This window comes from Netta rufina (genome assembly GCF_964035555.1).
Source record: "Netta rufina genome assembly, chromosome: 1".
NCBI classification, from domain to species: Eukaryota; Metazoa; Chordata; class Aves; order Anseriformes; family Anatidae; genus Netta; species Netta rufina.
In genome coordinates, this window is record NC_140123.1 from 87,375,270 (window position 1) to 87,388,299 (window position 13,030).

The following is a 13,030-nucleotide window of genomic DNA, read 5'->3' on the forward strand; positions in this document are numbered from 1 at the left end:
CATGAAGTCAGGCTTGAGTGTTACACTTAATCTGCAGTTACATTTTAAATTGCATTTATATTACAGCTTAATTGAAGTGTGCATATGATTTCCTACAAATAGTACTTTCAATTGTTATATCAATATTAATTATAATGATTCATACATTCATTTCACATAGATTATGATAGTGTTAGATTATTAATTTATTTGAATTATAGTGGAGTAAACTATATACTGACATAAACCAAAGTGATGTCATTTTCCTTTTTTTTCCTCATAAACATCCATTTTGAAAACTTTCTCCAATATATGCATCTTGTTACTGAATTGTTGTTATGATTATTAAAATATCTTCTTTTCATTCCCTTTCTTATCATGTTACCATGTACCCTGTGACACCCTTCAAAATAACTAGATCTTTTCACAATTGTCATAATAGCTAATAACTGTGACCACCATCATGCAGAGTGCTTGATGCTTCACAGACTCATCCCTGGGTCTCTCCTCTTTCCTGCAACATCGTTGATTGTTCCCAGCTAGGAGCCCTGGCCACAGTAATGACAACTTCTCTTTCATAGAGAAATAATATTTTTACTGTCTTCTGCCAACCTAATTTCAGTATTCAAGTTCATCTACACAAACAAACAAACAAAACAAACTTCTTTTTTTTTTTCTTTTTCTTATGATGATTACAAATTCAGAATCGCATTCTGGCCTCAGGATTTTGCACAGTATATTGGTAATTAATAGCCAATTAACATTTGTAGACTCATTAACTGTGGCACGTATCTATGAAGCAAACAGTTTACACATTCATTTTTATTTCAAACTGTATGCTCCAGACACTATAAAATATGGAGTATATTGAAAACTCTCAGCATATTCTGAAGTCAGGTACAACTTCCCAAGAGTGCATTCTCACCAAAAGAAACTGACAAAGAAAAAAATCCAGGGATTTTTACAGTGTAGAAAACATAGACTTACATCATTATAAACAAACAACAATAATCTCTGGTGTTTATTAGGAAAAGGCCTCAGGCAATTATTCCAGTGTTGTGCTGTTTCTGCATGAGAACGCGATACAGGATTTCTAAAAGCAACTTCTCATGAATGGGTGCAGCTGTGGATATAGCTGTAGACCAAGAAATAGCCTCCAGAGGTTGCAAATTAAAATACAAAAGATTATAACAGAATAAAATAGATCAAAGAGAGTATGCAAATTCACAGGCTGCAAAACTGAAACAGAATATAATGAAACAGAATATAACTTTAAAAGAAGTAGGATCAACTTAAGGAATCCTGGAAGCTGTGGCATACAGTATATTTTCTTTTTGGCTTAAAAATACCCTCTCCTTGAATAAAAAGCTGATGCATAGAAGTCCATCTTCCAAATCAAGAGTGCTCAGATTTCTTACGTTCCCAGATGGAAGCCCTTCACACTAGAAGACTTCTGATTGATTTCTGATTCTAAATCCAGATCCTGCAGGTAAAGAAAACCTCACTTCAAGTATTTTATGTTAAATTCCCAAAAGTTCCAAGTAAAATACTGACCAAATTTGGGAGGATCATGTTACCACACAGATAGCACTTAGCGTGCTACAGATTCACAAAATTGCAGGGCATGCTATTTAATAGTTTAAGCAGCAGCTAAATATTTTTTTTCCCCTGCACTTTAACAATTTATAATTAAAAATACAGTTTATAATTTAGGTGCATCACCAGCAGGTGGAGGGTGGATCCTTCCCTTCTGGTCAGCCCTGGTGCTGAGTCTGGGCCTGGGCTTCCCAGTGCAGGGGAGAAATGACCTTATGGGAGAGAGTCCAGTGAAGGGCCATGGAGATGATTAATGGACTGGAACATCTCTCCTTTGAAGAGAGGTTGAGAAAACTGGGACTGTTCAGATGAAAAAAATTCATTGGGATCTTATCAATTTGTATAAATGCTTGATTGGTATGTAGAGAAGACAGACCCGGACTCTTCTCCTTGGGGCCCACTGATGGGCTAGAAACAGTAGGCATACATTGAAATACAGGACATTTCACATAAGAATAGTAAGGAAAAAAATTACTGTGAGGGTGGCCACACCCTGGAACGGGCTGTGCAGAAAGACTGTGGAGTCTCCATTCTTAGAGATATCTGAAACCTGAGTCAACATGGCCCTGAGCAAACTGTCCTCACTGACCCTGCTCAGAGCAGGGAATTTGGACTAGATGATCTCCAGCAGCCTCTTCCAGACTCAGCTGTGCTGTGACTCTGTGAAGTTTCATCAGTTTATAGGCTGAGCAACAGCTTCTGGAAGCATTCCAAGACAGCCACCACATCTCTTAGGAGCTTCTTATTGGTCAAAAACCTCCACAGACTGACTTATGGCACAAAGAGAAACCAAATTCCCTGGCTACTATTTAGGGCCAAGATGCTTTTCACTTTCTAGATAAGAATTTCCCATGTAAGAGGAAAAAAAAAAAAAACAAAAACAAGACCCTCTGTGCCTACAACAGGTAGATTTAGGGCAAGCAAGCAAACAAACAAAAAACTCTGGCCACATTTGGAACAAGTCTTTGTTCAAACCACATCGTTTCCTCAGTTATGGGGAGGATTACAGGTCAAGGAAACTTGCTTCACATTTCCCTACAACACATCACAAGAAAAAATGAATCAATTCAGCAGTAGCAACAGCTGGGAAGACTTGGCAAAATGACTGTTAAGTCAGCTTAAGATAATATGCAAAAATTAGCAAGCCTTCTTGGAGGAGGAAAGAGCTTATTTAAAGCAGCTAAAGCACTAAAGCAATGGATGTGCATGACTCAGAGAAAGGGGAAAGTGGTAAAAGGACTAAAGGAAGAAATAAAGAGAGCTGACAGCAGCATCAGTAGGGAGAGTTTGTGCTTCACAATTCAGCAGCTCTTCCCCAAGAAGACTAGGTTCGTCGATACAGGACAGAATGTTGAACATCTAGAATCATTTAGTTTGTTTCAGAACAGAACATGTTTCCAGTTACAGCTTTTTGCTCTAAGAGTTGAATAATAGCATTAAGCTAGTCACTGTGCTAAAAATAGAAGGCTTTGGGGATTGACTCTGAATAGACTCGCCTTCCTTTGGACAGGAAGTAGAGATAGACTATGTAATCTAATAGATTTCTTTTCTCTAGGCAAAATTCTGCCCCAACTTACGGTCTCTTAAGCTTTCATCATTCAAGTGGGAAATGCCACTTCATTGGGGATATCTTTTACTCCAAATAGACTAAGCAGGTGTAATTAGGTACAAATTCAACTTATAGGCTCTATATAAAGATGAAAAGACTGGTTAAAGCAACACCTTTTAAATTTAAATCTATATCACTGAGCCATCCTGAATCATTCAGTTACAAGGATGTAGATATCACAGAAACTTAAACAATTAAAGGAAAATATTTAAAATTCAGATTTGTGACAATCTCTTATGCTTACAAAGCTTTTTTTTTTTTTTTTTTCCCCATCAAGTGTTTTACATTCTACTGTGAGATACCTGCTCCTTAATTCACCATTTATTTCACAGTATAATGTTTCTCTCCTTGCTCTGTTAGAGCTTCCAGAATGTTGGTTTTTTTTTTTTGTTTGTTTGTTTGTTTTTTTTTTTAATTATTAGGAAGAACAGAAAGGACAGAATCAACTCTATAATGCACTTGTCCTTTACAGATTACTATAAAAGGAATTGTTCTCATGTTGGCGAGAAAACAAGAATTCCTTTTTGTGAAAAGTTACTTGGCTTCACCTTTGGTTTCCATTTGACATCCAATGCAACTGAAGCTTTTCTCCTCTGTAAACAGAGTATAAACAGAGCAAACACTTTAATCTGGATCTTCTACATTTTCGGAGAGTGAGTAACCATCAGTCTACCAAGCATTTATAAATGTGGCCTTAGAATTTGGTGTAAAAATGTGGTGCAAAAAGGGTGGGGCAGGGAATTAGCATTAAATACGTACTAAATCATATGGTAATAAGATTGACTGCAAATCATGTTAAATGAATATATACATATGTATACACACTTGTCCTGAAGTCCAGTGCAAAATACTAATTCTTTCGGGGCTGCTAACAATCTTCACAACACAAAATAGTATAAACTGAATTCAACTGAATAAGCATGGCTACCTGCAAATTCACAATAAGTTCATCACTGGTTAGCACCTTCTGAGTTTCTTCCCTTTCTTTTCAATAAGCTGTTTACACAGCCCCTTTTAAGCTGGGCAGGGTCACTGCCCCTGAGGTCATCCCATCTCAGTCTCTCCAGCAAGGAGTGCTGCCTTCCCTCTCACTCCTTTTCCTCAACAGACATCCTCGTGTCTTTCTTACAAGTTGATCAACTTTGGGATAGTTTAGACAGACAGGAAGGTCTGGGGAGCTGGCTGAGGCTTTGTAAGCCCAGGAATGCTGCAAGGTAACTGTATGTCTAGCAGTATTTTCTCTGTATCTAGGAAATAGGCACAAATATTCTCACATCACCCATTTATATCAGAACACCTCCTAGGTTCCTATCAGCTTATTTTCAGTGTCCATCATCCAGACACTCCACAAGATGCTTTTTAAAAACTCTGAAAATGCTAACTATACAATGTTACCAACATTTTAGAAGATATAGTGCCTGCATTAATTTTCTACCACTTTAGCAACAGCTGGGAAGCTCTGAACTTTGTTCAGAGAGAAAATAATTCATGAATAGTCTTAGTCTTTTCCAAAGAGAAATGTAGAATCAAAAAAAGAAAAAAAAAAGAGAGAGAATTAAGAGAATGAGAGAACAAGGTGAAGTGAACTACTGAAATATTTGTGTGTGATGAGCAAGAAGAAGCTTGGAGGCAGGACAGATGTACACCATCATCATGGTGCTAGGTGGGTCAAAGCAGTAATAGGTCTCACTACAGAAATGTCTGAAATGTCTCTTATGAGAAGCTTGTACATGGCTAGGTCCAATAAGGAAATCTTCCTTTCTTTCCCCTCATTGTTCCCCCACCCCTTTGGTGTTTCTCTCCCTCTCCTGCGTCTGCACTCCATGACCTTCACAAGATGCTTATGCTCTGACAGCAGGCTGCAAGCCCAAGGACCGGCACGGCTCTCTGGGAGAGAAAACTGTTGCCTTGCTCCGAATCCAATCAAAACCTGAATGTACCAAGTAAAAAATAAACCAAGGACATCATTATTCCGTCTCATTGTGATTTGGCTCGCCTTCAAATCACATACCCAGTATATCTGAAATAGAAGCAACGCCTCCATTAGCCGAGCCTTCCAGCACTTTAATCAAAGTATCTTTCAGAATAAAGAGGCAGGAATGTCAAATTCCAATCACCCTTTAAATTCCTCCAGTCCGCTGCACTACACAAAATTCAAAGCCTCACTCATGGACAATCTCCCTCACAGAGAAACGTGCGCATGCACAGATGCTCAGCCACAGGAAGCAGGCAGACATTTTGGAAGGTGGCAAATCCTCACGGGGGGTGGCAAGCAGGCAGACTCCTGGACATGCACTGAAAGCCCAAAGTCAGCAGAAACCCAGTCCCCTTTGTGATGGCAAGCTCCATGCTATGCAAGACATAAATGTATAGCTGTCTTCCCACGGAATAACGCCGAGAAGCTAGCCCAGCACACGCTGCAAGGAAACGTCAGCCCGCCTTCTTTTCAAGTTTATATAAAGTATATCAGATACTGGGTTCGCAATTTTTACAGGGACACTTTTGAAGGAGAAGAGACAGCCAGAGAAATAAAGTGGTTGAAAGAAGCAGGCGCAGAGGGTTTGATGAGCCCTACTGAAACTGACTCAGACGATGTGCTCTTGTTCCACAGTGTTCATGATCCCACCGTGTCCCTGGGGATCTCCTGGGATCTTTTAGTAAAGGCAGGGTAAGCAAAATGGTTTGGTTTGAATCCTCATTTATATCATATCTGTATGCATCACAGACTTTCAGGCTACAAACAGCAGATGTTATTCTTTCTCCTTTATTTATTTATTTTTTCTTTAAAAAGGAATTCCCAAGTATAAAACATAGCAAAACATGCAGAAAAGAAACCATCCTTAAGACTTACATACTTTTGCAATGTCTTCTATGAGGAAGCTTTTACAACTCTAATTTTTAACTTGTATCATGATAATTTATTAGTTGTAGATGATGATCCTTTAAAAATTCTTCTAAGAAATGTGCTATCTTAATCATTGTCTTGAAAGTACTTAATCAAAATTACAAGAACATACCCTTTTGCTTGGATAAGAGTATTTCTTCTACACATGCTCGCACTATTTACAAACATTACTTTGCCTTTAGGAATAAAAGACTGCAAATGATAAAAAATAATCTTATAAATATAGACTATTTACAAAACACAGAGAGAGAAAGGAACAAAAAACCTCCAAGGAATTATCAGCCTCATGCTTTAAATGACAAACATAGATTGAAATAGGACTTGCAAGCAGAACCAAGGAAGATTAAAAACTCTTAAAACTCAGCGTATCTGTCTTTCAAAGCACATCATTTTTTTTTTTTTTTTTTTTTTTTCCAACTTGTTGCACATGCAGCAAGTAACCCAGAGTGCAAGGCTTTGTGGTACCTGCAGTGAGTACCATGAACTAAAACAAACATCTCTGCTCCACATCTTTTCCTGGGAAGACAAACGAGTGCATTCTCCGGCGCAGCCCAGCTGGCAAGCCTCTCTGCAAAGCCACAGTCTGCTAACCATTATTTCTGCTTTCCATAAAGCTCAGTCTTTGATAAGGCACAATTATTTAAAATTTCTGGTGCTGTTCTGCATCCCCTGACAGTGATACGGCATTATTGCAAGTGCACTCTCCTCGACAGCACTGTGGTACTATAAAGTTCTGCTAAATTTATTGGAGGCCTTTTCAATGGTTAGCTATAACAGTACAATGGTTATCCTGCTAAATGATGATTAAGCTTTGGGGTAACATTTAATTGAAAATGTACTGTGAAAATCAACAAGTCAGCCTTTTCAAATCAAGGCTGCTTGGTTCACAATCCAGTTGAATGTGATTTTGTCTATCAGTAATCCATGACAAATACATATGAGCTTAATCCTTTTCCCTCTGGCAATCATGTAAAAATGCTTACCCTCTTGAGTAAATCTGAGGTTAAAATAATTTCACACTATTAGTTAAGGGTTAATCTTTCTCCTCTCCCCCTCTCCAAATATTTTACCTTTTCACTTATAAATAACTCTATCTGGTCAATAACTATACAGTAAACTATATTCTACTAGTAACATAAACTAATCTTTTCACTTAAAAAAAATAATAATCAAAAATAACCGGGGGGGGTGGGGGGGGGCATTGTCACAAGATCACAAGTTTCACATGCACCATGCTGCTGGACTCCTGCTTCCTGGTTGCAGTTCCCTGCCAGAGAGTGGCCCTGGAGTATGCAGGGTCTGGCTGCGATGCCCTAGGGCAGACTGGGGACCAGGGGTGAGGGGCAGACTCTGGACTGGAGCCAACAGGAGAGTAAGGGGGACAGGCTTCACCGTCAGTTCTTTCCTCACATCCACAATCTAAGGACATATGCTGTTGTCCTTCTCCTACCTAACTGAGTTGTCTTGGGCCACTTGTCATGTGGCCCAGCAGGAAGAGTTAGGCAAGGTGAAGCACCTGATGTGTGTATGCCTCGCCAGGATCATTCTGGAGCAGCTGTGTTAGTGCACATCAGACAAGCTCTCAGAGAGCATCCCTCAGTTTGGCTTCCTTCCAAAGGGATGCAGTGCGTGCAGTCTGGGACAGCAACGAACACACAGCAATAAGCAGGGGCATCAGGGAATTCTCTTCAGGAATGAACTCCTGACCTGAGCTAAAACCCGAATCTATATGGACCCCTGCTACAGCAACACTGGTAAGACAGTCCTTGTGGCCACTACATTTCAGGCAGGATTAGTTTCTTTTCTGCACTGCCCCTGCTTTGATGATTAATTCTATTTTTAGTCACCACTTTGTGCAAATCCAAGCAGAAAGAGGACGTCTGTGTGCAACTGAGAGAGAAATTTGGTTCCATTTGAGACTAAGGACACAGAAAGAGGATTATATCTGCCAGAAGAAGAAATACAGCATATGATACTGAATACCCTAGGGAGGGTGGCTTTTGAGATAAAGTTTACAGTAATCTCATCTTAATTAAAACCAAATGAAATTTATGGTATCTCATTTCCCTGCCACTTTATTATTTGGGGGTCACTGTCAATGAACCTGTAGAAATCTAGGAAAAGATGGTCCATGCCCCAAGGAGTTTCCAGTCTAACTGTGGCTGAAGTACTCAGTAAACACTGAATGGCTCAAGAAAGAAAACAAAGCTCAAGGCAGGGAATAAATACCTTTGTGAAAGGTCATCCTCAACAGAAGTGAGAGAAAGCAGGAAAATGAGAACCTGCCTTTACTGCTGTGGCATGGGGAGAGAGAAGAAAAGAAAAGGGCAGAGAAGGATGTAGGTCTTGAGAGGGGACATTAAGAAAAGAGAAAAGATGGATTTAAAGAAGAAAATCAGAGGTTTAAATGACTGCTCTCAGCACTAAGAGCAAGCAGTTTTTGTCTGATACCGAGAAAGAAGCAAATCAAGCATAGGAAAAAAGTGGGAGAAGTGACATGTCTCAAGTGAAGGCTGGGGATAAATTTGAGAGGATTATTTTGGATACATTTGTAAAACAGTGCAGATATGGGCTTTCCTTTTTTAATGAAAAGTGACTATAAAAAACCTTCACAACATGATACCAAAACACATAGAAAAGAATGCCTTGTCCTTTAGAAGACTCAGGATACAGGTGAGGAAATCAATTCAGCTAAATAATTCCCAAGAAGTGCTAGGACAGCTCCCTTTCAGTCTAGATACGAGAGCAGTTAGACTCATATCTAGACATAATTTAGCAAGTGATTTAATGGCTCTTGTCATGAATGCTATTCAGCTGCTAGATGCAACTCTGGTTTGCTATTCATATTTTTCAAAAGCTCTAACACAGCTATTTTTTTCGTTCTTTCACCTACTATGTTTTCAGAGTGCAATTATAACTTCTGTGCTAAGCAGCAAAGATCTTTCACCCTTACTTAGCAAGCACCCACCCAGCTTCCCTCTCAGCTCCCACTCCTCAAGGCTAGGGACAAGCGGCTGGGCAGATGTTGTGACTGCCTTCATGGTGAGGCAGTAGATAGAAAAAGGAAGATAACAAATCCTCCTTATTCCTCTCAAAAGCGGACTGGCAGAAAAGGCTGGGCACTATGTCACTGGTTCTAGAATGTGATCTCTTGCCCACCAGGAGGAAAGCTCCTTAAGAAAATCCTATGACAGTGCTTCTTCCCAAGCCCACCCCCAGTATTTTCAGACATGATCTGCCTCCTAATTATTGATATGTGATGATATCAATCTGCCTCCTAATATGTGATGATGCTGAACTCATAATTCTATCCCTTCTTGAACTGTCAGACTGTGTCCAACAAGTAAAGGGTCCACTGCAGAGCCTCTCCTAGCAGCACAAAGCTGATTGAAGTCTTATTTGCTGCCCAAGAAAATGCAATTTGATTTCATTTTGAAAAAAATAAAGTAAACTATAGTATAAAACCATGCCTGCATGCCGGCATTTTCTGTTTTAAGCTTCTTTCTTGTCAAACACAACAAAATTTAACATTATTTTCAGGAATTTTCATCAGAAGAGAGTGACCACACAGCCCATCATTACCCTATGTCATTGGGGAAAAAGACAGTGTGTATGGCTTCAGAAAAATAACAGAAAAGCAGGAATGCTATTACTATACAGACAGAGGACTAAGCTGAAAGTGGAAGAGCAAAAATAGATTATAAAGCAGGGGGTGGGGACCACAGATTAAGTCTGGGCAATACTGACAGTTTGGATTTTTTTTCAGCACAATCTGTTTTGGGAGCCTGGGTGGGAAAGGAAGAAGAAGGATTGTCTGGGAGTGTGCGAGATGGGTTTTAAAACCCTCTCTCATTCTTTTATTCTTGGCTGTCTTCATTCTCTTACTCCTGGCATCATCTTTTTTTTTCTTTTTTTTTCTTTTTTTTTTTTTTTTTTTTTCCTTGCTGCACATAAAGGATAGCTTTAAACTAACAAACAAGCGCAAGTCTGGAAAGCATGCCTGCTCTTTTCTGGGAAGCGCATGGGAGAGATCAGCTGCTGCTCGCTTGGAGCAGGGCTACCGCCCCCTCTCTCCATTGCTACCAGACAGCTCAGTGATGAGAGAAGAGATCCCTTACTGCCTAACTTAATATGAGGCACTGAAACTGCATATGCCATTAAAGTTCAAAGTAACTGATTAAGCCTTTGATGTGTTGCCAAATTATTATAACAATGACACTTCTTTTTTCCAGCTATATTGGTCTGTCTTCTCATTATTTATTTATTTATTTTTTAACCCCACGCTTTAATAAGTGGTCAGCCTCAGGAAGAAATGCATTATTTTTATTCAAAGGAGAGCTGGGTACCGCTTCTGGAACACTGCTTTTATACAGAACATACTGGACTTTACCCTCTAACAGAGACCACAAAATTCTCTTTATTTTCCCCCCTCCCTGGTGCTCTCCTTCTTTAGAAGACCCTGAAAGCAAACATTTAAAAATGCATGCTGTTAGTGGGCTGTGTAGCACTCTGCTGCTCTGTCAGGACAAATATTGGGATAGATCATGTCAGTCTGTTCGTACTTACAATCATCTTCCACTTCCTCATACCAAAGCACGTGAGCAGACATGAATCTCTCCACAAAACAGAGGAAAAGGAAAACAACAGCAAAGTGTTTCTTGGCAAAGTATATTCCCACTTTGCCGCTCCAGTCGCTGAATTAGGCTTGTCCCCGCAGAATGACACACACGTCCCTGCATAAGCCCCGGTCAGTTTGTGGGGGAGCACGCAGCAAGAGCCCCAGTGGGATGCAGCTGGCAGCCGGCAGGGTCCGTGCCGGGCACGGCAAGCTGGGGATCCTCGCTGCCACCCAGCCGGCACCGTAACTCATGCCCTGCTCTTTGGAGGCCCCTACATGTTTCAAATTCCAGGACCTGCGCAGAAGCAGTGCTCTGCGCTTCCCTCAAAACAAAGTTGATTTCCCATAATAGGACAGCCCATGCACTCTACATATAAGGCTCTGCTTCCAGGGTGGCATGTGTAAAGGATTTAAATTATGTGTTAGGGCTTTCCAGTTAGCATTTAACACGGCAGAGTGGGGCGACGACATTTCTTGACCCCTTTGCCCAGCTGCCCGGAGCCCCCTATGGGCCAGATTTCCCCCTCCCCAGCAAATGACCCCTAGCCCATCCCCTGACAGGAGCCTCCCTATTTAGGAGAGGGGTGGCAGCTCTATCCTTCTGGGATTGCAATTACTCTCCCAGTTATGGGGGGAAAAAAACATGTTCTTTCCAAACTAACTGTGTAAATACAAACACAGGTTGTGGTAAGTCAGTACCTATTTACAGAGAAAAACAAACCAAAACAAACCAATGACTTATATTTGACCTTTCCACCTTTCCACTCCCAACTAAACCATGCAAGTACTAGGCACAGCCCAGGAACAAGCTGCAGAAAACACAGTGCACAGAAGCACAGGAACATTCCTTAACTCCCAAATCCCAAAACCTCTGGGCCCCAAACAGGTGGGACCTGGGCTAACCCCCTCCCCTGCATCAGTCCCAGGCCTCCAGTTTCTCATGGTCCCAGACCCATATTTTCTATGAGAAATTAAAAACAGTCATACATATAATACTTTGGAACAGGACTGAGTGTCCTCCACACAAATTCAGACTTTTATACGGCTACTTTCTAGAGTATATATTTTGTAGAGTACATACGGCCTGTAGAGATAGGTCACAAAGAATTATGTTATTAATTCATGGCTTCATTTGAAAAACCATTTAAAATAATGTGCTTTACTTTCTTCATTTTTTTTTTTTTTTTTAAATCTATCCCCCCAGAATTGAAAAATATGTTATTCTACTTTAAAGGCTAAACATCCAGTCATGGTGATTACATGTTTGTAAGTAAATTCCTGGATTATACAGAAAAATAAACACAAAAAATAAAGTGCGTAATATACCTTTACAGCCACTGGCATTTTCTACATCAATAGTCAAATTAATACCCTGGAGAACCTGGAGGTACAGCACATGCCAACAGACTCCTACGGATTAATTTGCAGTCCATAAGAACTGCAACTCATGAACTGATGTAGAAAATAATCTGTAGCAGAGCAGAGCACTCCGTGACAGCAGCAGCATTTTGATTATTTAAGGGAGAAGGAAACCAAGGAAACTCAGGAGAGAAACTGCTTATTGTGCAAAAGTTCTTTTAAAATGTTTACGGTCACCCTCGATAACTCATACTGCTAATAACTGAGCCCCAGCAATGTATGTAAGGACCAAGAGGAAAAGCTATCTTGAAGGTAGGTCCCTAATGCTGGAATTGTGACCCTCCTGACTTCTATTCATTTCAATCTTTTAAGATAACAAACTTTCTCTTCAAAACTTTGAATAGAAAAAATTCAGGTGCCTAAATCTGTTTCCGAGTATGACTCTTGAGGGCCTTAGGTTTGACAGAGCTTTCTGCAATCTGTCTTACACCTAATTTCATCCATAAACCACAAACTTGATGTGGAATAGTAATCTTCACTGGTAATGTATTTGAGACCACCAGAGAAGACGCTGATCAGGCTCTGCAAGAAATTCAGTACTACTTGATATTTTCTCCTAAAACACGGCTGAAATAAATGATTGGTGGTAATATTCAGAAGGACTTACTAAATAAATAATTCCCCACCACATGCAGGAAATCCAGGTTTGCTTCTTCTCTTCTTGCTGGGGTCATTCAGAGCTGCAGGGCCTGCACAGGAGTGCAGAAACTTTCATCCCAGAAATGTTTTCCCTTTATGATACTGAAGCTCTGTCACTCAGTGGGAAAAGAGTCAAGGCTTATTGGGCCATAGAGAGAAATAACAAAAGTCAGTGGTCAAACCTACTGTCTTTTTAACTGTGGTTTTGTGTATTTTTTGTTGTTGTTGTTTTTTTTGTTTGTTTGTTTGTTTGTTTGTTTGTTCT

The 13,030-nt window shown here is 40.1% G+C and overlaps 1 protein-coding gene across 9 annotated transcripts in view; it reads right to left on the reverse strand.

Annotated features, from left to right (window-relative positions):
• DMD (dystrophin) overlaps positions 1-13,030 on the reverse strand; it is a 1,234,381-nt gene that overhangs the window by 1,054,143 nt on the left and 167,208 nt on the right. For 2 of the 9 annotated variants that reach the window (XM_084305931.1, XM_084305929.1), the window contains exon 1: positions 10,656-10,934. The exons of the other annotated variants lie outside the window; for them this stretch is intronic. In XM_084305931.1, the coding sequence (XP_084162057.1) occupies positions 10,656-10,698 (43 nt within the window). In that variant the 5' untranslated portion in view covers positions 10,699-10,934. Of the gene's footprint in view, positions 1-10,655; positions 10,935-13,030 lie in introns of those variants that run through there. 9 annotated transcript variants of the gene reach the window in all.